The sequence below is a fragment of the Ascaphus truei genome, chromosome 1 (genome assembly GCF_040206685.1).
Source record: "Ascaphus truei isolate aAscTru1 chromosome 1, aAscTru1.hap1, whole genome shotgun sequence".
Lineage (NCBI taxonomy): Eukaryota > Metazoa > Chordata > Amphibia > Anura > Ascaphidae > Ascaphus > Ascaphus truei.
The window spans coordinates 507,807,898-507,835,884 of NC_134483.1; the positions used below are offsets into that span (position 1 = coordinate 507,807,898).

A 27,987-nucleotide genomic window follows, 5' to 3' on the forward strand; every position below is an offset into this window, starting at 1 on the left:
CTTCCAAAGGCACTGGGTCACTAGTGTTTATTGATGATGTGACAGAAGACAGAAGATGCCGGATGAATTCTGAAGTGTATAAGAATATATTGTCTGCTCAGATTCAGCCAAATTCAGTGAAGTTGATTGGACGGCGCTTCACTTTACAGATGGATAATGACCCAAAACATACTGCGAAAGCAACCCATGAGTTTTTTAAGGCAAAGAAATTGAATATTCTGCAATGGCCGAGTCAATCACCTGATCCCAACACGATCGAGCATGCATTTCACTTGCTGAAGACAAAACTTAAGGCAGAAAGACCCACGAACAAACAACAACTGAAGACAGCTGCAGTAAAGGCCTGGCAAAGCATCACAAAAGAGGAAACCCAGCGTTTGGTGATGTCCATGCGTTCCAGACTTCAAGCAGTCATTGCCTGCAAAGGATTCTCGACAAAGTATTAAAAATTAACATTTTATTTATGATTGTTTTAATTTGTCCAATTACATTTGAGCCCCTGAAATAAGGTGACTGTGTATGAAAATGGTTGCAATTCCTAAACGTTGCATACAATATTTTTGTTCAACCCCTTGAATTAAAGCTGAAAGTTTGCACTTCTATTGCATCACGGTTGTTTCATTTCAAATCCATTGTGATGGCGTACAGAGACAAATTTTGAAAATTGTGTCAGTGTCCAATTATTTCCGGACCTAACTATATATATTGTATTCCATTTCTATATCGTAATCTATATATATAAATTGTAAAATTATAGACTTTTATTTTACTACTTTTTTTTACAGTGAAGCCAGAATTTAGGTATATTGGCAACATGCATGGAAATGAAGTTGTTGGCAAAGAATTGCTGATATACCTTGCACAGTATTTATGTTCAGAATATCTTCTTGGAAATTCAAGGATTCAAACTTTGATCAATACAACAAGAATTCATCTTCTACCTTCAATGAACCCAGATGGCTATGAACTTGCAGCTGAAGAGGTAACACTGAAATGCTTAAGAAGTTATTATTTTATTAATAATTTATAAATGATAAAATAAAAAAATAAATAATATAATAATTTACAAATTACACCATACCATGCAGGAATTGAACCCATGGCACTTCATATGCTAGTACAATTCTCTAGCTGCTACACCACAGGGTTGTATGATTAACCTGACTCTATCAACAACGTCAACATCTACAGTAGCAGTGCAGTAGATGTTAAGTTTATTTATAGAATGTGATTCATTCCACCAACCCTGTGGTGTAGTAGCTAGAGAATTGTACCACCATGTGATACATCATTTGTTTGATTCCTGGATGTGTATTATATAAAATGTATTCACTGTTGAGCTGTCATTGGTCAGAGAAGGGTCATGCTCCTCTGCCCTCGAAAACGTACGTAAGCATGGACAGCCTGATGAAGCAGGGAGAGGAGAGAGCTGCAGAGAGGAGAGAACTGTAGATGCTGGGTAAGTCATTGCTGTTCATGGCTGCCATTTCCCATCAATAAAGCATTGAATGTTAAAAAAAAAAAATTAAATCCCTTGGAGATGTTTTTAAATCGGGAATCATGCCGAGACCACGCTATAAGCAGATCCGCGTTGTAGTAGATATCGCTATAACGGGGTTGAGCTGTAATTTGTATTTCCTCATCTAAACACCTTTTTTGCATATAAAGTAATACAAATATTTTAAACACATCACTCTATATATATTAAATGGTGCCAAGCCAAAAGACACCTCATAATAGAACAAATCAATGAAATTACTCCATGTGATGTATTAACAGTTCTGCTATTAACATTTTTGCTGCCAGTTTGTGCTTTTGGCATAGTTCGGCGGAAGGCAGGCACAAGTTTGCGTTAAATAGCCATTCCCAAATTATTAACTGTTATTTTTATGCTACCATTCTACTTTAATGTCAAAGGGAATGCCAGTCAAGAGATTATACCCTGTGATTATGAATGTATAATTTTGGGCTTGGGCTCTAAGGAGGGTTGTACCGGATTTGTCTCTGAACTGAGTTACTGTAGCTATTTTGTTGAGCACTATGCAGTTCCAAAAATACAGAAACGTGAAGTTTTCCAGTACAGTGGCGTAGCTAGACATGTGCGGGCTCCCGCGCAAAAAAAATTTCAGGGTCCCATTATGAGTGAACATATTCCATAGATTCAGGAGTCTATATCGGGCCCCCAAACGTGTTGGCAGCCCCGCAAGCCACCCCTCCTCTTTTACACCTCCTCACTCTCCTCTATTCACCCCTCACTCCTCATGTATTTCTCTCTCTTGCCCCCCTCTCTTGCCTCCCTCCCTCTCCCTCCCTCACTCTCCCCCTTTTCCTATCACACTCCCCCCCCTCTCCACTATCACTCAGGAAACCCCTCCCCCTCCCTCCACAATCAAACCAGCTCCCTCTATCCTCCCCTACTCACATTAATTACCCCTCTAGCCCGGGCCACACACACACAATCCCCCCACTACAATAGAGTACTCCCCCACACAGTACACAAATTAGAATAACCACCTACACGCACACTACATTAACCTCCCCCCCACACACACACAAACTACAATAACCTCCTCCCACACACACTAAAATAACTCCCTCCCCCCCCACACACACTACAATAACCTCCCCCCCCCACACACACACTACATTAACCCCCCCCCACACACACACACTACAATAACCTCCCCCCAACACACACTACAATAACCTCCTCCCCCCCACACATACACACTATAATAAACCCCCCACACTAAAATAACAATTTCTATCCTTATTTACTACCTTTAACAGTTGATCTTGAAAATGTATAATTTAAGTATTTCTTCATTTTAATTGAGACCCAAGTGATCCGATTATATAGATTTGATATGACTTCTTTAAATGAATCACTGATACAGTATTTGTAAAGTTGAGACGATAATAAGATACGGTGCTTAATGTGCTTGTATTGTCACAGTCTCTTTCACATGTTGTTCTGCATGAATCATGAAGATCAAATCGCACAATGGCACAAACTGCCAAAAAATTATTTTGAATGGATAATTCTTAATAAATCCCTAATAAATACACCGGAATGCCTATTTTGAACTATACAGTTGTGTGAAAAAGAAAGTACACCCTCTTTGAATTCTATGGTTTTACATATCAAGACATAATAACAATCATCTGTTCCTTAGCAGGTCTAAAAAATAGGTAAATACAACCTCAGATGAACAACAACACATGACCTATTACACTGCATGGGGATACCACCACCCCATAACGGGCCTGTATCTCAGGAAGCATGGGGTCCCCATACCTGAAATCAATGCGGTTCTGCTCCGGAGACCCCCTGCTCATGCACACTAGTATTAAAATATAAATAAAAACAGCTTCATTACCTTACCGGCTAGTCGCTAAGGCAATGAAGGGGTTAAACTTCAATAGCCTGTTTATTGGGGGCAGAAGGGGTGGATCAAGCTGGTAATAGCCCCAGGTTGAGTGGTTAGGCCTGCCGGGAAGGTTGCGGGAGGAGTTAACCCCTTCATTACCGGTGAAGGGGTTAACTCCTCCCGCAAATTCCCGTAGCCTAAAAACCCACATCAGAATAGGATTCCTTTGTAAATATTATTCCGGTATCTGAATCTTTACTTTTGACATTAATACAGATAATTTATTTGTAGGGAGCTGGCTACAACGGATGGACAAATGGACGACAAAACGCACAGAATATTGATCTTAACCGAAACTTTCCTGATTTAACATCAGAAGTTCATAAAATAATGAGGATGCGCATGGCACGAACAGATCACATGCCCATTCCAGAATCATACTGGTGGGGTAAGGTACGAAATGTAGATTTTTATTTATCATTAACTACATATATATTGTGTATTACTTTCACAACATTCAGTTACACAGTGCTTTGCGAAATAAACATGAAGTCATTGGAATTCAGGAAATAGTACCAAATTATAGGTTTACAGATATACAGTAGCAGATGTTATTGCACCCGTTATCTCAAGCTAGTGCATTGTCTTACAGTGAAAAGACTGTGGCTGTCATTCTTCTTGATCTAACTCAATTATAAAGTAATCAGATTTATTTACACACTTTCTAAATATTTCAGTGGAAGGAAATATGCACTTTAACCCTTTGGGTGCCCCTTGACATAGCCAATAGGTTGTGGGATCTGACATTGTAGCCATGTCATACTCTATTTGCTTGTTTTCTTGGAGAGATTGCATTCTGCGCCCCTGTGCAGTTCTGAGTGTGATCTCGCCAGCTGTGGAATGGAAGAGGTCTGTCGTGTGATCAGAAAGTTATGAAAAAAATATACAAAGAGGACAGTTTTCATTTTTGAAAGTGTAGCAGTCATAGGTTATTTGAGATTTAAAGTAATTAAATGAAGTTTGAATTTCAGAAATATTTTAATATACGTATGTAGCCATGGCTGATCCAGACTACCTCTCTGCCCCCTGTCACATAAGTCCTTTGTAGTTACAGGCTGTGGCAGGCTATCCTAGGGCTTTGACCCCCTCATGCTGACTCTCTGAGTGAAAGGAGAGGTGGTGCCACAAGGGTCTGTGTACAGCCAATAATGGTACAGACCTTGTGCCTTCCCCTTCTGGTGCATCAGAGAGGAAGTGCTGAATTATAGTTCAGTCCTCCTCCACCCCTCCTGGGGAGAGGAGCATGTGCGATTTCTCTTCCATCCCTCCCAGAGAGAGGAGGTGTGTGCTGCTCCTCCCGGCAGCTGGGAGTGAGACATTCCAGTCAATCCCTCCTGGGCTGGCTGGTTAAAGAGAGATCAGAGGCCTCAATACTACCATAGAGCCCAACACCATCCAGAGGCTTGGACCCTCTGACATCCATCTGCATCTGCTGTATACCATCTGCAGTGACTGCCCAAATAAAGCCGTTTGCTTTATATACCCCTTCCTGAGTCTACAGTCTATTGGGCAGGGGTGTGAAAGAAGTCTGTTCTGGTGGGAACTGTCTCTGGGAAACCTGAAGCCCACTGTAGCTGGAGGCGCTGACACCCATGAATGAAGACTAAAATCACCAAAAGCCTGTCCTATTCCACCACACCATCACAGATTACTCAGCTCTCTTGGAACCTCACAGGTTGCACGTACCACAAACAGCAGTAAACAATAGTACATCTTCCAGAGAGGGGAGAGGGGGCGGGGGAAACTGTGTACTACACGTACTACAGATGAAGACTTTACATATACATTTTGAGTAGCCATTTATGCTTCTTTGAGGAGTTGTCAGTAGTATTCCTAGGTGGGAACACAGGTTATGTGTTTGTGGGCCTTAATGATAAAATATTGCTTGTAAGTTAAAACTGTTACCAATAAGCAGCCACATAAAGCAATTGTGTACATAGCTGCTATTAAACAAAATATACATTTAGCTAAGCAAGTCTGTGGCAAGGGAAGCTTGTAAAGTATAGCTGGGAGCAAAATAATATGCATAAATAGATCTACAGTATTTGAACTTAAAGAAATCTAAACAGGTAATTGCCCATGTGTCTTAAAAGAGGTGTTATTAAACTATTTAGAGCACATTTTAACATTGTTTTCAGCATATTACTTGATATATAAAATACTTTTTTTAGTGTAAAAAATATGTAGATGAAACGAAAAAAAATCGTGTGTGTGCAGAGCACGCACATTTTAAGTGAAACTTGTTTGTCTTTTGTCACTGTTGTGTCACAGAAATTGTATTTGTGTTGGTGATGTTTTTAATTAAAAATCAAAATACAATTTAATTGACAAAACGCAAAAAAAATTGACTTAGAACGCACGTGCTTGGCACCTCCCCACCTCTGTATTAGCTATTTGTACAAATTGTGAATTCCTCGTTTGTGTGTGTGTGTGTGTGTGTGTGTGTGTGTGTGTGTGTGTGTGTGTGTGTGTGTGTGTGTGTGTGTGTGTGTGTGTGTGTCTGTCTGTGTGACTGTGTGTCTGATAGTGTGTGTGTGTGTGTGTGTGTGTGTGTGTGTGTGTGTGTGTGTGTGTGTGTGTGTGTGTGTGTGTGTGTGTGTGTGTGTGTGTGTGTGTGACAGTGTGTGACAGTGTGTGTGTCTGTGTGACTGTGTGTCTGATAGTGTGTGTGTGTGTGTGTGTGTGTGTGTGTGTGTGTGTGTGTGTGTGTGTGTGTGTGTGTGTGTGTGTGTGTGTGTGTGTGTGACAGTGTGACAGTTTGTGTCTGTCTGTTTGACTGGGTGTGTGACAGTGTGTGTGACTGTCGGGGTGTGTGGGTTGGTGTGGTTGTGGTTGTGGGTGGCAGGTGGGTGGTCTCGGCTCCGTGTCCTCTTCTCCTCTGGTGCTACTGCTGCCCAAGCACGACGCGTTGACGGCTTCCGCACTCCAGAGGCCTCAGTGCATGCTCAACGGAGACCGTCCGGACTATTCTTGTGCGCATGTGCAAGGGCCCGCATGCGCTTGATCGCGGCGATGGCCGCATTTGCGCATGTGAGAGCTGGCAATGTCTGCGCATGCACAAAGGCCCAAGGACCCTTCTGTGCTGTGCGCATGCGCTTGTGCACCGAGCCAACGGCTACTGCGCATGTGTGCCGAGCCGACGGCTACTGTGCATGCGCTTGACGCAGACGGCTGCTACAGATGCAAGACTTTTGCCCACACTGACGTGTACCGACGACCTCTTTTGCCCACATGACGTCATTTCCGTAAATTCACTCCTGCCGGCAAAGAAGTTTCACTTCAAAAGTACTATTAATATGAAAGTCAAAATATTATTCTCCTCTCTATAGAGCAAGCACTATAATGCTGCATGTAGTGGTATTATGTTTAACAAATGGTTTGGCAATATACCAGCATGATATTTCTGCCCTGCCGACATTTGCCTAAAGCTTTTCCCGGAGCTTCCAGCCTCACTCCTACTCACCCTTCCCTTCAGGCCGCTTCTTTAGTGAGAGGAGGGGGCACAGCCAGCAGGGAGAGAGAGGGGAAGAGGTGAAGCTGGGAGCTCAGTGACAAATCTGCATCATGTAAATGGGTTCACAGGAATTCTGCTTGTTAATCTCCCTCCCTCTTAACCCCTTTCTCCCCACCAACCATTGTCTCTCTTACACCCCTCCCCAATAGCTTGTTTCCCCTTTCCTTCCCAAATGTCCCTCTTACATTCCTTCTTCCCTCTCCAGTGTCTCTTTTACATCCTTTCCTCCCCCTCCCCTTTATCTCTCCCCCTAAAATAATAGCTTATTTTAACCGCGTCCTTCCCCAAATGTCTCCCTTAACCCCTTCATCCCCCAAATGTCTCTCTTAACCCCTTCATCCCCCAAATGTCTCTTACCCCTTTCTCCCCTCCAATGTCTCTTAATACTTCTTCCCCTCATGCCTCTCTTAACCCTTTATTCCCCCAATATTTCTCTTTACCCCTTCCTCCCCCACAACTGCACTTTTAATCCCTTTCTCCTCCACAATGTCTCACATTGGGGGAGAGGAAGAGGTGAAGAAACATTTTGATGACTTCATTTTTTTAAATTCCTAGGCATTTATTGCAATAGATTATTTACTATCATTATCGTGGCCATTATTTGTTATCACCCAACTCAAGCTTAACACAGTGATGTCAGATGGAATTATTATTTGGTTAACAAGAAAATTAATCTACTTTAAAATTACTGGTTCACTTGGTTATGGTACTGGGATGCACACGTCTTTCCTTGAACTCATTACCCTCCATCTAAAGTAATAGGGAACTCATTACAAGTTTACATTTCTGTGTAATCACCTTCAGCTTTGATAAGCTTTAGTAAGGTATGCAAACCAGTTATGTAGATCATTAAAAGCAATTATGTAGATTAGTCAAGTCAAGGGAAAACAATTATCATAGCCATTTACCACTAGTCTGTCAACTTTTTTATGAATAGTTTTAAGTTCTAAGAATATTGAAGTTATTAAAAAAAAAGGATAAATTAGCGCTAATCACTAAACTACTACTACTAATATATATTACAAAATACAGTACAGTGTTAATACAATTTAAAAGTGTTAACAGAGGAAGGTAAAGAGTCCAATATAGATATACTTAAGTCCAGCTGCCAGAGTCCAGGAGAGAGTTCCACGTCCCTCCAAATATGAGCAGAGAAGAAAGAATGTCCTCTGGCGCGTTGACCCAAGTGTATTTGTAATAGATAGTCCAGGCAAAAAATCAAAGAAGATAACAATGTGTTAATAAAAATGAACTCCCTTTTGAAAGTTCTTGCAATTAATATTCATGCACTTACAATTTGAGAATGACTTGTACTGTAAAATTCTTCCTATCGGAATGTCAGAGGTTAATCATGACAGGCTAGAACTCCAATTGTAAGTGCATGAATATTAATTGCAAGAACTTTCAAAAGGATGTTAATTTTTATTAACACATTGTTATCTTCTTTGATTTTTTGCCTGGACTATCTATAACAAATATACTTTGGTCAACGCGCCGGAGGACATTCTTTCTTCATTGAAGTCATTTTGAATGCATTATTTTGTGCTTTATTTGACTCATCCGCCCCTAACGAAGCTGTGTTCGGGAGGGCAACGCGTTGGGCGTACGATGTAGTGACATCATCACAGGAGGAGGATTGGACGCTGTGTTTTGCTCTCTCTGCCAGGTTGTAGACGGATGTGAAACTTCAGTGCCGTGTCATTTATCGTATTAGACATCACAAAAACAAGAGGGTGTGCACCAATAGTGTGCTTCTTGTTACAGAATAGTTGGTATTACCAACAATATCTCATATTTTAAAAAATAATTATTTGGTGCCCTATTGGTAATAGAATATTATAAGATACACTCTTCTTTGTTTTGTTGGAAAAAAGCTATTAAGATGAATTATTTGTATTAAATTGATCTAAGTTATATGCATGCTTTTGGAGTTCATCATTTTTGGACTTCATCATTTTATTCTTCCAATTGCCAAAGTTTTTTTTTCTAAGACTAAGAATAAAGAGTAAAAATATCATATTTTGATATTAAAAGTCAGCAATAGTGAAAAGATTCTACTCTGACAATTGCAATTTCATGATCCATGATCGGTGAAGACTTGGGGTTTTACTAAATGGCTGTCAGTGCAGAAGAGGACCAAAGATGCAAAGTTCTGTGGGGAAGATCATGTGAACAGGCAGTCTAGATACAATAGGTGCAAGGCTACAGAAGGGCAGGGCTCAAAAAGGGGTGTGCCAGAGCCTGTTTCAGAAGAGGAAGGGGATGTAACTTTGTAAATGGTTACTATAGAAACAAAAAATGCTTGTTACATTATAATATATTAAAAATGTCATTAAGAGATTTTTTTTAAATGCTACAAGTATTTTCTTATAGTACAGAACTGATTTATTTAAAAAAAAACACGCATGTAGGATATTGCTTTGTCTGCAGCTTTAATTGCACATATTGAACGCTTTTAGGAAGACAGAAATGATTGCAACATTTTTTGTTCATTTGTATATTAGAAACAGGCCATTGAAGTAGATGTTGGTGGTTATGCCTCATGGCAGCTGATACTGAGTATACTTTTTCCAGTGAATGCCTGTGTCAGAAAACTTATTAACATGCTGTTATTCTTACAAATAAAGCTCGTTTTCACAGACAATGTTTTTTTCAGAATAAAACATTTTTTTTAAAGCACATGTAAAGTCTGAAAACTGTTTAGCTTCATCTGCAAAAAATATAACGCCCCACTGGGAAGTTAATATTGGTCGTGTATGCTGCAAGGGAGATGCTGAAGACAATATGTTAGTTATTTTTTAATTAAATTTAGAGGATCGTAAAGATTTCTTTCTTTTTGTATCTATCAATATTTTATCTTTTTAACTACGTCTTCCGAATAGTTACATAATTATTTTAACAATTAGTTACAAGCCCTAAGGCGACTGTAATAATAATGTTTAAAGTTTATTTTTGTACTGTATAGAATAAAACTGAAACTGTAACAAATTATTTAACTCTGTTAACCCCTCCTAATCTGATTTATATCTAAACTGTAAGAAAAGCTTTGTAACTATAATACAGTTTTGTATTGCTGCTCAACCCTATTATAGCGTTATCTGCGGTCTGAGTGTGGCTCCCGATTTGTAAACATCTCCAAGGGTTTTTTTTAAATAACATTTAGGGCCTTATTCAGAAAGCCTCGATAAGGCCCTTATCGAGCACTTATCGACCAAAATGGCTACTCGTATTCAGAAAGCCTCGATAAGTGCTCGATAACGGCCTGTATCGACGCAAAATTTTATCACCCACAGAAAATCGCAAACTGAGCGGCGATCAGCCGCTTATCGACCATTTTCAGAGGGTTGATAAACTCGCGCGATTCAGAGACCCGCGAGTCGGCTGTCGCGGCCTATCGCAGCCCATCGCAGCCCTAAAAGGCGTTCTTCTCCCCAAATCCAATACACCACAAACTTTTTAGTAAATTGGTGGGGAGATGGCCTCGATGAGCTGCGATGTGTCGGGACTTAGAAAAAATCAGGCCCCTTTCCTGCCTCGGATTGATGTCGGGGGTCTCCGGAGCTGATAGCCATTAATAGCAGCTCCGGACCTGCCCGGCATGCATCCGAGGCAGGACACATGTATGTACAGCAACTTCATTACCTTAGCGGCAAACCGCTAAGACAATGAAGGGGTTAAACACCCGTGCCAGGCTTACTGTAAGAAACATACAATACAATACAATACTGTGGCTAGCGTGGTTGGGTGAAGGGGGAATTTGGCTCTTAGTGGCTGTCTAGGCATTGCGGGGAGGTTGTGGGGGGAGTTAACCCCTTAATTACCTTAGCGGTTAATGCCGCTAAGGTAATAAAGGGGTTAACCCAACCGCTACCCAACCGCAAGGTCTAAACACCCATCCTTAGGGCTAATACCCCCTTCACCCACCCGTGAGGCCTAAGCACCCACCCCTGACTGACTATACCCACCCTATACCCATTGAGTAGTATAGTGGTACATCATACCCATATAATAATAATATGGGCATGATAAGCCTCTATAGCACTCTATGAGCACCCTATTCACAATACAGTAATACACAAGACACACAATAATAAAACCTAATTAAACTCCAAAAAATCACACGTCACTAAATAAAATCAGTAGCCAGCTAATCCAATCAATACAATCAATAGCAACATCAACAATGAATTAATTAAACCATTAACCAATCAAAACAATTAATTCCGAAACCAACTCAAAATGAATAGTAACACTAACCAATCCAAACAATGAATTACTCCAACATTAATGAATTTAAACAGTAAAATAGAAAGAAAGAAATTCTAACAATATCTGAACTAACCATAAAACACATTAGCTAACATAATATAGCATTAAGTACAAACGAACACCAATCGCAAACCTTTAATTACATTAAGCATGAAAAAACAATCAATCACATCCACATAATAAATGAAATGCAAAAAAAGCAACAGCAATACCAAGCGACAAATGCTCCCAAATATTGGCATAATAATGTATTAATCTGTACCCTAAAGAGGTACAGATTAATATATTATCAGTCAATGTGCCTTCCCCAAAAAATCAAAAAACACATCCAAAGAATAAACCTGTAAAAAGAGACATTTACAAACATTGAATATATTACTTACCATTAGAAGCGGTGGCCCTCCGACTCCCGGGTATCAGGAAGCTCACGTACCTTGAAGGCCTCCAACAGCATCCGATGCCATCCGCCATGAAGATCCGGCTCAGGTACCCCAATCTTCTTTTTTCTTTCTTTTTTTTTACATTCCCTGGCGATTTTTATTATCAACCCTCTCTGAATAAGGCCCTTAATGCCTTATTGATTTACCTCGCATCTGCAGCTCTCTCTTCTCTGCAGCTCTCTCCTCTCCCTGCGTCCACGTCACATGACTCTTCTCTGACCAATAACAGCTCAACAGTGAATGAATACATTTTATATAATGCACATACAGGAATCAACCCATGACCCTTCATATGCTAGTAGCAATTCTCTAGCTGCTTACCCACAGGGTTAGTGTAATGAATTTGACTCTATCAACAAACTTAATGTCTATTGGATTGCATTGTGCAGTAGATATTAAGTGTGTTTATGGAGTCATATAGAATTATATTGTGTTTAAGTGTGTTTATATAACCAACCTTGTGGTGTAGCAGCTAGAGAATTGCTACTGGTATAATTTATACATTATTATTTTATATAATTATTCATAAATAATAAAATAATAATTTATATATTACAAATTATAATTAAAATAAAAATAAAATAATAATTTATAAATTATACCCATACCATGCAGGAATCAAACCCATGATTGCATTATGAAAAAATAGCTGATCGTGGCGGCCATTTCACGATCCCGGTTATAACGCGTTCCCCGTGATCCCATGATGAGTCATGTGGACCCCAAGCACCACGTTATAACAGGGATCGGCTGTATTAATAACATATGTGGGTCCTTCCAGAAGTGGGGATCAGCAATTTCACTCCCTACCCCAACGGGACTCAAAAAGCGAACGAGGTCAAGGAGATCCTCAAAAAAGAGGAGGGGGAGAGAAGGGGGAGGGGCGACTGGAGGTCTAGGGAAGAGAAAGAAATACGCATAGATGATCAGATAAATAATGTTATCAACATTTCTAATAAAGAACTTACATTTGATCAACTCACAATCCTTAATAAAGGCCTCAACTTTTCCCCCCATCAGGACTTTAATCTCTTTAACACCATCATTGATCTCCAAAAGTTTATTCAGAAATTGTCCATCAAGAAATACTTTAGTGGGCGTACTATGTCGAGTGTTCCACTCTATTCCGCTTCAAGGGTTATACCCTCTGAAGTAGTTGATATGGAGGTTTCTGATCATGTCCTAGAACTATCTACATTTCGTGAGCAATGTGTTCTATCTGATTTGAATGATCTCTATGCTGAACAGATTCTGGAGGTTGATTCTGGGATCCCATCCTCTTTCAGTTTTTTTGGGCAGATACATTCGGGACTTAAAAGGAAGTATACCTTTTTTCACCAAGTGTGTAATAATCATACTATCAAAGCCTTTTAAAAACTGGTTGAGAGGGATCTCCGGTTGTTGGCAAGGGGTTATATTTCCTCAGGGGTTCTTTTTGGCCAAAAATCCAATCTCTCTGATGCAGAGTTTGGGGAGCTATTGGCTCTCAAGAAGGACAAATCTCTTATTATAAAGAACACGGACAAGGGAGGAGCCGTGGTACTCCAGTCATCTGTTGACTACCATGACGAGGCACTGAGATTGTTGGGCGATGAGGATTCTTACAAAATTTTATTACGAGATCCTACTTTGGATTTCTTGCTTCTCTTAAAAGAATTACTTGATATGGGCAGAATTTTGCTTGTCCTCAATAGTAAGGAATATGACTATTTGTTTAATCCCTCGCCGGTTGTGCCAATCTTCCACCATCTCCCAAAAATCCATAAATCACTGGTCCGCCCTCCTGGGCAGCCCATTATGGACAGTATTGGATCTTTGGGAGATGGTCTGTCACGCTATGTTGATGACTTTTTACAGCCATTGGTTAAAAATTTGCCATCCTTCTTGAGGGATTCGATGGATCTGCTATCTTCCATTAATACTATCAAATGGCAGAGTAACTACAGGTGGGTTACACTTGACGTTATGTCGCTTTATTCTATCATTGACCATGAAAAAGGTATTCAAGCCGTCACATTTTATCTTCAGGCTTCCACACTGTCTATCTCACTGCGCACTTTTCTTATTGAGGCTATCGATTTTCTTTTAACACACAATTATTTTTTGTTTGATTCACGATTTTATTTACAGACACGAGGTACAGCCATGGGGACATCTTTTGCCCCATCTTATGCTAATTTGTTTATGGGTCTTTGGGAATCATTTTCGGTGATTCTAATTCCTTTCAACATCATATTATTTTTTATAAGCATTATATTGATGACCTGATTATGATTTGGGAAATTGATTCTTCATTACTGGACACTTTTATTCAATCACTTAATATAAACTCACTCAATCTGAGATTTACTTACGAGGAACACATTAACCACATTAATTATCTTGATATTTCTTTATTTATTGATATTTCAGGCAGTATACCAGCAAACCGACATCTATATGAAGTCTAATTCAAGGAACACACTACTTAAGGCTGATAGCAGTCACCCGAGCTTGCTTATTCGGGGTATTCCCAAAGCCCAATTTTTGCGATTGCGACGTCTTTGTTCTAGTGAGGAGCTGTTTGAACAGCAGGCTGTGGAATTGAAGAACAGATTCTCCATTAGCGGTTATAAATCAGATGTTATTGAGGAGGCATACAGGGAGGCCAAATTGAGCAACCAAGCTGATCTTCTTTCCCAGCCATCTAAGAGGTCTAGACGTAAAGCCCATCATGATCAGGATGGTTTAGAGGATTTTGTCTCCCCCTTTTCATTACCCAATTTAGTAGGCAAGCAGATCAGATTCGCTCCATTATTCACAAGCATTGGGGTGTTTTAACTGTTGATAAAGATCTGCATCAGATTACTAAAGAGGGCCCTAGGATTACCTTTAGGAGGGCTAAATTCTTATCCAACTATCTTTCTCTAGTCTGTTCAGCTCTAGACATGAGGATGCTAATAGATCCAACCCTGTAACAGGTTTTCACAAATGTGGTAAATGTTGTATTTGCTGCTATGCTAAACCTATTAAATCTATTGAAATTATTTACACAAAAAGAAGGCATAGGATCCCAGTTTTCATTAATTGTAATTCAAATTATGTGATTTATTACCTAACTTGTGGTTGTGGTTTAGGCTATGTAGGTCGCACGATTGGGCCACATAAAACTAGAATCATGGAGCATGTTCGTTCCATCAAGAGGATGAACCTCATTCTACCTGTTTCTAAATATTTTGCAAATTGTCCTTCTGGCAATTTATCCAATTTTAGATTTTCAGCAGTTGATTTCATGTCAACCACTATTAGAGGGGGTGATCGTTTGAAACTCCTTAATCAACGGGAGTTATTTTGGATCCATTCCTTAGATACATTATCTCCTTCAAGAATCAATAAGGAATGGGATCTTAAGCATTTTCTGTGATTTAATATTTTGAATAGGACATTTGCTTTTCATTACAACTATTAGCTACCTACATGCTTTATACGTGAATAGGTTTCATGCAGGTAGATTATTTGCTCTAGTCATTTTGATATTATCATGATATTGCTTATATGAGGATTACTTTGTTATTATGTATAAATTAATGATTTATTTTATTATCTTTTCTTATAGTATTAGGATGTTTCATTATTATTATTATTATTTATGTTGTATTTATCATATTTATTAGGCTTTACTACTAGTTATATTTATAGCTTGCTTTTTATGATATGTAATTATTGTTTCAGGCATATATTGATTCTTTTTAAAATTAATTTTTTGCCTTCCCTACCAACTGTTTATTCTTATTTTATCATAGTTTCTTCTGAATGTTGTATTTTGTATGATGCTTGTTTCAAGTTATATCTGATACTTTATAGGCTATTCCACAGTTTACAGTATGTTATTATTTTTGTTTAATGTATTTTTTATTTTTCTAGCCCTATTTATGTCACATTTTATTTAACTATTACCCCTTTTTTTTGGTTCATTCCCCTTTTTGGTCATCTTGCCTGCTCTCCGTGTTTTCATTTTCACTGAGGTTTTGTTTACAGGGGGTTTCTTTTACCTGTGAGACAGGTAGGCAACATTTCCTGAGGGGAGGACCTATAAAAGAGGCATTTGTGAGACTTTGAAACTACTCTTTGATAAAGCGCTACCGTCGAGAAACGCGTTAGAGGTTTCTCTTTTAATTAGGCATGATGCCTCAATAAATCTTTTGTTATTTGCTATTTTTGGACTCCAGTTCTCTCTTTCTTCTAGCAGTGCTCCCTGCTCTCCTTGTTTTTGTATTAATAACACATAAGGATATTTGAATTGTTCAATATCTTTGATAGCCAGGCCATAATGCTGGTAATATTATTTATTATACAGTATATAAAAAAATTGCATCAAGTCCCTTTCACTAAGTTATATATACACGATAATCATACAATAATTAGCATGCAGTTATTTTTGCGATAATGGAATGTAATAACAACCAATACATTACTCTTTGGCAGCTAAACAATTCCTTTGATGCCAAGGGGCTATCTGCGTATTGCAAGGGAATCCCTTGCCGGCTTCTATGGCACACTTAAAAGACAACCCCACCTATAAAGATAAATATTAAAATTGTGTAAATGAAAATGTAATAACGTTAGTTTCATTTCAGTGTAGTACAAAAATCAATTTTCACATAAGTATGTTGTAGCAAAAGGAAGGAGGCACTCGAACTGCACGTTCAGCCACCTTCAGATACTCTCCTATTGGGCTGCTCCAAAAATTATTTTGCGAACGTTCTTTTGGTTCAGTTGAGTGTCAGAGATCAAGTCAATCGGACTCTCATAACCTTGTGATACTAAACTGAGTGGCTTGACTGTAGTTGCAAATGGATTCCTAACCCACGTATTATCGTCGTTTGTCGAAGGGATATATTCTAAGAGAGTGGATTGCAAGTCACGCAGGTGCTGTACTATGTCACTGCAAATTTCCTCTTCAACAGTAGAATTCATGTCAATCAGAAAGGCACCAAGCGTAGGAAAGCAGTCAAAGTTATTTTCTTCTGCAGACTAGGTCCAAAATGACACTTTTCTTAATAGCGACGACATTTTGTCCATTGTAGTGAAAATGATCACATTCTATCAATGCAGTGATAGATTAATTTCATTTACTTTGTGTAAAAATACATGGCAGGTACGCAAGTCTAATCAACCACGAGGAACTTGTCAAACAGTCACTGTGAACTATTGGTACAGAAAAATGCTAATAGTTCACTTCGAAGCTCAAAAAGTCACACAAGCACTTTGCCTAGCGATAGCCACCTAACCTCTGTATGTAGATGAAGCACTGTCTGCTGGCTACCCATTTCTTCGCACATAATTTTAAATATTCTAGATTGAAGTGGTCGAGCTTTTACATAGTTAATAATTTGTGCTGCCTCTTCAAGCACATTTTTTTTTTTTTAGAGATGTAAGCATTTTCTTAACTGCAAGTGCTTGTCTGTGTAGAACACCTGTGTAGGCCCATTCTAGTAGCTTTGATAAGTGACTTATCAAGCATTTGGGGCGCTTCTCGAGCGAGTGTGCAAGTGAAGCTACTGTATTCAGAAAGCTTCGGTAACATGGCAAACTCGCTCGAGAAGTGCTTCTTCCTGATCGGTAGTGCTCCTGCAGAGACAAACTGTGCGAGAGCTCCAAAAATGCTCAAACTCACATTTTTTTTAAAATATCAAGCTTTTCGAGTAGCTCCGAGATTCACATCGCGGCTGCAACTCTCAAGCAACCTCAAGGGTGGAGGGATGGGATCTCCGATGTGACTCTGACATTTTTATTTTTTATTTTTTACTGCATCGGATTCAAGCCGGGAGTCTCGGGGGCTGCCCCGCATTAATATCAGCTCCGGAGACCCCCTGCTTCCATCCTATGTACTAAAAATACATTTACAGGCACCTTCATTACCTTAGTGGCTAGCTGCTAAGATAATGAAGGGGTTAAATATCAGTACTCTGTTTATTAGGGGTAGAGGGGGTGGGTGAAGGTGGTATTTGGCCCATGGTGGGTGTTTAGGCATAACGGGAGGTTTGCATGAGGCGTTAACCCCTTCATTACCTTAGCAGTTACTACCGCTAAGGTAATGAAGGTGTTAACCCCTCCTACTACAAACCCGGTAGGCATAAACACCCACCACGGGCCAAATACCACCTTCACCCACCTCCTCGACACCCAATAAACATTAAAATACAATACAAACACCAATACACCCATTGATTGCCAGTGTTCAGTCTTTTTCTAATTTTACCGTCATGAACTTTAACATTTAACATGCTAACTGAGGCCTGTAGAGTCTGAGATGTAACTCTTGGGTTTTTTGCAATTTCTCTGAGCATTGCATTGTCTGACCTTGGGGTGAATTTGCTGGGACGTCCACTCCTGGGAATATTGGCAACTGTCTTGAATGTTTTCCACTTTTCAATAATCTCTCACTGTAGAATGATGGACTTTAAATTGTTTGGAAATGGCCTTATATCCCTTCCCAGATTGATGGGCAGCAACAATTGCTTCTCTAAGATCATTGCTGATGTCTTTCCTCCTTGGCATTGTGTTAACACACACCTGAATGCTCGAGACCAGCAAACTGCTAAAACTTCGGCTATTATAGATGTGGTCACACTTGCTGATGATCAATTAATTAATGGCATTTGATTAGCAGCACCTGTCTACTACTTAGCATCTTAAATCCTATGGAAGCAGTAAGGGTGTACTTAGTTTTTCACACATGGCTTCTCCATTTTAGCTTTATTTTTGTTAAACAAATCATGACATGGTGTAATATGTCATGTGTTGTTGTTCATCTGAGGTTGTATTTACCTGATTTTAAGACCTGCTAAGGAACAGGTGATTGTTATTATGTCCTGATATGTAAAACCATAGAATTCAAAGAGGGTGTACTTTCTTTTTCACACAACTGTAACTGTGATCAAGCTGTAAGTATTATCTGTATGATAATATTATATATTATGTGTATTATATGTATGTATATGTATTATATATTATATGTATTCACATTGCCTGATTACATATATGTGCATTGTTGTACTATATTGCATTAATACCATTAGCTTTACGGTTTGATTACAATTATATGTCTATTGCAGTGGCTGTGTTATTCAGATTATTTGAGCTACATTACTAGTAAAATGTTGTTTTCTATAACAATTTTGCCTTGATTCTTTTTTGAGTGCTGGGAACCATTTGGGTTTTTCTTGTACTATTGTGGGAGATAGGGTTTCTCTTTGTTCCCGCTGCACCGCCTTCTCAGAATATTACTTCCTAGACATGTTGAGTTTGCTGATTTATAGTGCTGTCTATACCGTATTCTTTCTGTATGTTTAAAATGTATTTTTAATGTTCTGTTTTTTTTTATACGTGTATTTTTTACTTTGGTTAATGCCCAACCCCAATATTAACCACATTTGGCTAATAGGGATATTGGGCATTAGTCTAGAAGGGGGTGGGTTTGTTTGGGGGTAGAGAGACGGATGGGTGGAGGGGGAGGGAGAGATTGGCCAGGGGGGAGAGGGTTAGAGTTCCCCAGAATTTCACAATCTAGGGTTCTTTAAAAAAAAAAAAAAAGTTGAAAACCAGTGTACTACTGTGTTGTTCTGCTCCATCTTTCGGAAGCTATTTAGAACAATCTTCTAGTGTTTTTATTAGACAACACTAATTGTTACTTCTATTGTACACTATATACTCACCTAGTGTTAATAGTATTAGTCACATTGCCTCTGACCTGCTCTATATCACAGAGTTGTACTATGTTGAGGTTTATTCCCTCTATTTTATGAACTTGGGAGTCACTCCGCGTCTCAACATCCATCCAAACAATGTGGATGTATATTGTACCAACTTAAAATTGTGGTAATAACACCCATAATTGTATTTTCCCTGGTGTGATATTAACTCCATTTTAATGGCGTTAGATGTAACCGGCCCAATAAACGATAGATTCATAAAAATGCAATACTGGTCATTTTAGCATGATCAAATAAATGGCTCTTTAATGAATATAGTTCTAATGGTCACTGTGCAATGTCATTTCCCTTACGTGAAAATGGGAACAATAGTATAACTGTGAATGGTTCTGAATGTGTTTGTAGGAATAAACTGAAAGAGAATGATTTCACACAGAGAGTAGCCAAATAAATATAAGCTTCCCTCTAAATAAAGTTTGCAGGGTACAGTACATCTATCTAAGCTAATGAGAGCCACAGTAGCCAGGTAAAGTTAAAGATGATAAGGGACGTGACATCTGTTTCTGAATAAGTGCTGAAGATGAGTGTCTCAGTGATCATGTCACCATCTCTAACCCGTTAAAATCCAAATGTCAAATCCTTATGTTTTATTTGGCCAGAGTTTTCTGTCTGCAAATTCCTTTTATTGCTGTGCATGGAAACATATGGCATGATGTTTTAAGCAGCAATGCTACATTCCCCCTTTTTCTTCTTTTCATTTTTAAAGCTTGAGACAATATATAATTCTACATTCTTGCCTAAACTGGCAATTTTTTGGTGCTCCGGTTATAAATCTGTAAAAATCCTGATTGTGTGCCTAACCTAATGGCCGCCTCCTGACTTTGCTGCAGTCAGTGAAATGCTGCAGCTGATATGTAACATTATATTACTAAGTGTAATACATTATTGTTACAGGTTCCAGAGTAATAGACAGTCTGCTGTTTAGAACACAGCAACAGATCTGTTTGTGATACTTTGTTGCCAAAATGCAAAGCTCAAAACGGTGTGTGTAAGAGCCTGTTTCAAAAGAGGAAGGGGATAAGACTTTCTAGGTGGTGGCTGTAGCAACCAAAGATGATCAGTACATTATAAAAATCAATAAAAATGGCAATAGGTGTAAAAAAATGCAGACAGTATTATCTAATACTAAAGAACTGATTTATTTATGTAGCAGTGTTTCCCCCACCCTCTGAGAGATTTCACTAATACATGGTGTGATGTGGTGTGGTGCATACCTGCTGGCTCATACAGTAGTAGACCTGAGTCTCCTGCGTTGTTGTGGAGGAGAACAGGACAGGCTTCTGGGGTAAGATCTGTTTCTCTCTCTCTGTGTCAGCGCCTCCATCTCTTGCAGGCTCCAGGGATGTGGAGACAAGCCCTGCAGTAGAACTCACTACTGATAGATTGCAATCTCAGGCAAGAGGAAATATTTCAACAGGATAACTTTATTTAGTGCACTGGCAGATGTTACAGCATACACAACTCACTTCTTGTGGTTTCACCCTCAGGATGTACCCTGGACCTCCACTCCAGGCCAAGGGCACCTGAAGCAGTCCATGCTTTTCCCTTACTCCCTGGTGGAGTAAAGGGTATAGTCTCCCGCTCCAATTCACTAGGGGAGGGAGTACAAACTTGGCAGAGCCCTGCACAGTTGTTAGGGTAGACCAGCCTCTCTCAAGGAGGTAGAGGCACTGACTTAATTTAGCAGTGCAGCTCCTTAAGTACAAGGGAAGTAGGTACCAGGTCTGAATCCAGTGATTGGACACACACAGGCCTAGTCCCACTACTGTCATTCAAGGAGCTACTGTGAGTGGGGAAAACCCATGGTAACTCCTGGCAGGCCTGCTTTACCAGGACTTACTGCCAGGGAGGGCATATATTGTAGCCAAGGAAACATAGTATTTTTCACATTTTGTTGCTTTAAAGGAGCAGTGGTCCCTCTGCCACTCACCCTTTTTTTTATAAATGGATGAAAAGCACGGGGAAAGACCCAGAGCTGAATCACAATCATTTCAGTTAGGGGACTCCCTGGTTCCGTAGATCAGTGGTTCCCAAACTTTTTTTTTGGTTAAGGAACCCCATGTGAAATTCTAAGGAACTCCAACCATCTCTAACAGCACATCTGACATCAGATTCATTGTAAATTATTCTTTATTTGGGACAATTTTAAAATGACCTGAAAATTGCAGGGAACTCTTTAAGGATGCTGTGGAACCCAAGGGTTCCTAGGAACTGTGGCGGAAAAACACTGCACTAGATACTTACTGGGAAAGATTCTGCTGGTACTTTCTGGTAGTTAACACCTCTCACCCCCCCCCCCCCCCCATGTCACATAGGAAGCCACAAAGGATGATGTTGTGGCTTCCTATTGGCCTATATAATGTTGAAGATTTACACCTCCATTTTGTTTCCCCTGGAGGGAACAGTTCTTGTGTTACTTTGAGTGGAAAATATATCTGCTTCCAATCCATGTAAAAAAAAAAAAATAGTGAGTGGGTGGGTGAAGGGCAATAAAATGTGTAGGAAATCTACCTTTAAAACAGGAATTGGTAATGTGGGATAAATATATAGAGAGAGCTTTGCTTAGTTAGCTTTTAGTAAAAACAATTGTATGTATGTCTTTATTTATATAGTGAATAGAAGAATGATAAATTGCTGCACGCTATTATAATCAGAAAAATGGGGATACAACTACAGTACCGGTGCTCCTGGTTCAGGATTCTCTGTATCAATCCAGGGTATAACGGAGGGAAGAAAATCAGTGCTACACAGATTTGCTCAATAAACTAATTTATTGCCAATAGTCTATTGGCAATAAATTAGTTTATTGAGCAAATCCGTGGAGCCCTGATTTTCTTCCCTTTATTTATATAGTGCCATCAGTGTTTCTACCGTATTCCTAAACTGAAATATTTCAGAGTATACCATTGTATTATATTATTTGACCACCAGATGTCACTCTTGCTCTTTCATAAATTATATTATCTGGTCACAAGATGTCACTCTTGTTCTTCAATATTGAAATTAGGTATAAACAAATTGGTTAAAGCAGCTGTCTGTGCAGTTTTTTTTTTGGGGGGGGGGGGAGGGTTAAAATGACCTGAACTAAGGTGATCCCTAGGAGCTGATCCTTAACTCCCTCCCCTGCTTCCCAAGATATAACTAGTTTTGCCCAGGGCAAGAATACTTGACCATTGGGAGAAGAAGTAGCTCAGTGAGTAAAGACACTGGCACTGAGTTTGAAGCAGGGGAACCTGGTTAAATTCCTGGTTGTCAGCTCCTTGTGACCCTGGGCAAGTCACTTTATCTCCTTGTGCCTCAGGCACCAAAAACATAGATTGTAGGCTTCACGGGGCAGAGACCTGTGCCTGCAAAATGTCTCTGTAACGCGCTACGTAAAACTAGCAGCGCTATACAAGAACATGCTATTATTATTGGAATCAATGTGGCGATGGTTCTGCGTGGGCACCGGATTCGGATATCAGGATACACTCTATGTGTTTCTCCTCCTTGGAGAAAGGACTCCTAAAGAAACCTCCAAGGAGGAGAAACGCGTAGAGTGTATCCTGATATCTGAATCCAGTGTCCAGCAATGACTGAGGGAGAAGCTCCATACAGCAGCATCTGTTCATCTCGAGCAGCCTCCAGGGTCTACATCCGGGGATTGAACCCGGAAGTGCGTGAGGCGAAAGACGTGGACGTCACAGTATACCAAGAGCATTGAGCAGAGAGACCGCTCCAAAACCTCTGAGGCTACTGTTTGATCAATTTTGATCGATCTCCACATATTAATCTGAAACCATGTGAGTGTGATTTTAACTTTTTCTGCAGATATAAAGTGTCTGGCAATCTTGCACTATGTTTGTTCCTTCTTTTTCCATCTGGTTTATGTGGTGAGGACCTTTACTATAAGTGACTCCCCACATGAAAAAGACCCATAGAGATTGGAGTGTAAAGAAACCTTTATATACATTGTAACACAGAGTAATCTGTGAGTATAAATTTCATTGGGATATTGAAAATTCAATACAGAACAAAGACTCAAGACATATTGCACCATTTGTTTTATGTTCTTCTATTTTACATGACTTTGTGCTCCCTGCCCCTCTGGACACCTATTAAACCTAACCCTGCAGACGAGTGGTGCAATCCTGTCCCGGTTCACTTAGTAAATGTCCCTGCAATCTTTTTTTAAAGAATGTATGAACTGGCAAAATGTTTGCACACAGACTTTTTGTGAATTCCATTTTTTACTAGACTAATGATTAAATCTGCCTTTAGTAACTAATACTTACAATTTTTATTCCTAAAATTTGGTATAAAAAAAAAAGCAAGTCAGACATTTTTCAGTACTTGAAGAAGACATTGTACTTACATTTTTGACCTTTTTTTGCAAGCTGTAGATGTCCAGAATTTGCCTAGTTCAAGAAACTGAGTGCACAGGATTTGTCTCTGTTGATGAAGATTGATTTGCTGAATATTTCTCATGTAATTCTTCACCATAATTTTAAACTATATTTAATCCTGTAAATCTCTGCCTGTAACTGTGTAGCAAAGTAATCGGAGGCTGTCAGGTGCTCTATGAAAAGAGCATAACTCGGTATTCAATGAACAATGAAGTTGCTTCCATGTGGGGTTAATCAATGAAACGGCATCAGTTTTGGCTCACATTAGACCAAATCACCTACCGCACCCTATGAGGAAGGTAACCAATTTACCTCTTATGAAGATTGGGGGTGGTTAAACAGATTTTTTGCTTGTTCAATGTTGAAATGTGGGAGTCCCGGTTTCACCGCAGTATCCCCTTTATTGCGATGGTGTTGTAGCAGTATATCTGCTGCGTGAACCTTCACGGTGCGTCTCTAAACAAGCAGTATAGCAAACAAATAAATGAAGACACGCAGAGTTGTGTTGCCAGCTGTGACTTCGCATATCTTCGATTTGTGGCCTGTAACTGTGTAGGCCTGTGAGCTGTGTGACAGAAAAGGGTTTATAATGGTTAAGCCTGGTCCCTGGCCCCTGCCGTCCTCCCTGGGGCTCATCTGGCCACCAGACCCCAGAGCTACTCGGTTGTAATGTACCGTGTAGCCCCTTGCATACCCGGCACCGTGATTCTTTTTATTCCAGTTGTGTAAAGGTAATAAAGCGTAAACATGTGTTTGGTGTAATTATAAAGCAGAGCCAGGATCTCTGTACATGCAGATCTTAGAAACCCTTTGCACAGCCCGCATGTCCAGACAGAAGGGCTGCTGCCGTGTCTGGAGGGGGAGGATAGGGACAGTGGAAAAAGGAAATGGTGTTCAGGGGTGGAGATCGGGACCGGGGGGCATCAGCCTGAAAAGCGGAGCAAATAGCTGCCTCCCCAGTAACAGCGGTGCCTCCCCAGCGGAAGATATCCTGTCGGCTGTGGGAAGCCATTGCAGAGTTCCTCTGGTAGGCGCTGTTTCCATTGGCCTGTTTGTATTTTACTCCACAGCCTTTTAACTCTCAGCCCCACCCCCAGCCCTGATTGGCCAATGCAGATGAGCCCTCGCGTCCTGTTTTAACACAGTATTGTTTTCTCTGATAATTTAATTGAGATGAAAACATCATACCCACCTTCCCCTTTGCCAGAGGGGCCTTGTGGAGTGATAGTATTAGAGGTGCAATCTCTCCTTTAAAAAAAAAATGTTTTGTAGAAAGACACAGGAATTCACATTGCTCTATAAATACTCTGTGTTTTTAAACCTGTGTTTATTGTTATGTTTACTTTTCTCCATAGCAACACATCTTCCTCCCCCCCCTAAATGTCAGTTAAATAATATATATTTCAGCTAACAGCCAAACGTTAAAAGTGGATATCTCTGGAGAACTCCATCACACAAAGAAAGGCTTGATTTTCAGTTACGAGCATAGGAATGTAATATTAACAAAACAATGTGTTTTTTGAGTTATCCAAGATGTCATCTTTAATTGATCCTGTATAAAATGTTGTACAGTGGAAGTGCCTTAGGAACAAACGTATTTCAATACTTGAGAGTTTGAATTTATTGTTACTCCTCACTGACAAATTATTTATTCAATTACATAATAGATAAAAAAAAATACTATTTTCTAAAGTTCTCATAAGCAATAGTTTTATGCTATCGAGCTGAAATAGAAATATTTGATTTTTCAAGTTGTAAGTACTAGATTATTTGCATGCAGTTTGTTATCACTTCTTTTGAGAGTTGCAAATCAATTAACTGCAATAAAGCAGCATGCATTGCAGGCTCCTTTTGTGGCAAATGGATTAATGTACAGGGATCCCCAAGTTCATTCCTTGAGAAGCCACTAAAAGGTTAGGTTTTCAGAGCAACTCTCTTAGTGAAGCAAATTGTCTTAGTGATGGCTGCTGGTAGGGTAATTGGTAATTTAAGCTGTATTTGAAATGTCATGAAAAGCTGGCCTGTTGATGGCTCTCTAGGACTGAATTTGTGGAGCCTTGTGTAACACAATGGCTTTGTACAAGCTTACGTCATAAGGGGTTGCAGTCTTTTTTTTTTATCGTTAACCTTTTTTGAGTAATTCTTATAGACAAGTTGTATTCTCTACACTTAGAGAAAATAATTGTACTCTGAATTTTTTCCATGTTCAACATTTTTATCCATGAAATAAATATACAAAAAAAAGAAAGGCTTCTCTTTGTAAAGTACTACATTGTGAAATATTTTATCGGTCAGATCAGAAAACACCTTAGATCTACAACAACACAGACACCCCTTCTTCAGATAAGACAATTGTTTATATTAAGTCTAATAAGTGATTATAATATACCATGGGGTACAGATTACCTGCTATGAATGGTTACATATTTTGATGCACAACAGGATATAATAAAAATATACACAGACATGTTTTAAAAATAAATACAACATATATACAGTATATGTAGCCCTGTGTGGTTTGGGCTATGGGTCTGCCCTCCTCCTGACAGTAATACCTGCGTAAGGGACGGTTGCCAGGAGCAATCATGAGTTTTCCCCACTTCATGCAGTACAGTGAGTCAGTGAAGGCAGTGCCATCAGGCTCTGTGTCCAATTAGAGACACGGGGGTGGTGCCTGCTGGAGCTGCTTATTGTACTGCTATTTCCAATTTAGTCAGTCTGTCCCTACCGTGAGAGGGGCAAGGTTACCCAGACCAACCTGCCGGGGCTCTGGCAGGCTTGAGGCCTCCCTTCGGGGAGTGAGGGTATACCATATACCTCCTATCCTACCAGAGGATAGGGGAAGAGCTGGAACTCCTCTTGGTGCCCTTGGCTAGGAGTTGGGTTCACGGACATCCTGAGTGAGACAGTCTGCTGTATGATCTGGCTGCTGAATAGAAGAAGAGACCAAATAAGGAGCCACTGCATTTTTACCTATACCTCCTGCCTGAGATTGGAGTATATTGGGAGGGGAGCATCATTCTCTTGCAGATACTTCACCCCATACAGCTGGGGCCTGCACGAGATGGAGGCGCCGCACCAGTAAGTGAGATTGAGGCACAACCCGAGAAGCCTGTCCTGTTCATCCCCTATGCGGGAGACTCAGGGCCCCCTGTTGCCAGCAGGTATGCACCACACTAAGACTGTAGCAGGAGCAGTATACTCCTTAGGAGACCCTATGTAAGATTGGGGGGGGGGGGAGGTAATAAGGGTTACATAAATATATATTGGTCAGTGATGTGTGCAGATTTTTGTTTATAGGTAAATTAAAGAAGATACCTAGAAACCTCCAAATTATTGTCAGGGCTGGATTAAGGGGGCAGCCTGACCAGACAAATGCCAAGGGAGACAATGAAAAAGGGGTGCCAAAAGAAACCGCTCGGCACCTCCCCGCTTGACCTTTTGCCTGCATGCTCTGACCCCTGTGCCATCTTTTAACGTCTGAGACCTGTGCGCCCTGTCTAGCACCACCGCTCTGTAAGTGTCCCACGTGGCTGCCGCTCCGAGTCCATTGCACACCCGCAATGATAGTTGTCGGAGCAGGGAGGCGCACATGGGGCTCGGAGCAGCGGCCGCAAGAGACATAGACAAGGGTGCGCAGGACTCGGACATTTAATGATGGCGCTGGGGTCAGATCCCGCGCAGTGAACAGTCAAGCAGCAGAGTGCCACTGGCATTTTGGTTCGCGCCCAAACGTCCAAGAACTTTCTCTCAAAAGCACAAAACAGGTGGATTGAGGACGGTAAGAAAGGTTGTTCAGAATCTTCCTCCTCGCTGTGTAGTGGGCACTGGGTAGAATTGCTCAGCATGAACCTGATGTTGGGACGGGTGCCCATTGCACCTGATGCCTGTTCAGTATCTTCCTCCTTGCTGTCACTGTGTAACGTCTGTCAGTAATTATCACTAGTCTTATGCTGACTGCCAGGGCCACATGCTGGCAGGAACTGTATTCACCATGTGTAAATGTGTTCGAGTTTGGTTCACAAAGGAAAATTATTTTCTCATAATAACTAAAGAAATACTCAATGATCTTTTTTTGGTTTGCATATTTCACATTTTTTTGAAACCCGGAACATTGGCAAAATTTCACGTAGGACTTACGTCCCCACACTCTGAGGACACTATCTCCTTATGTAACAAGGCAATAGGCAATAA

At 40.1% G+C, this 27,987-nt stretch overlaps 1 protein-coding gene across 2 annotated transcripts in view; it reads left to right on the top strand.

Annotated features, from left to right (window-relative positions):
* The window catches only part of CPZ (carboxypeptidase Z), a 99,161-nt gene that overhangs the window by 48,390 nt on the left and 22,784 nt on the right, over positions 1–27,987 (top strand). For both annotated transcript variants that reach the window (XM_075570058.1, XM_075570064.1), the window contains 2 exons: positions 786–982; positions 3,663–3,824. In XM_075570058.1, coding sequence (XP_075426173.1) covers positions 786–982; positions 3,663–3,824 — 359 coding nt within the window. The remainder of the gene's footprint in view (positions 1–785; positions 983–3,662; positions 3,825–27,987) is intronic.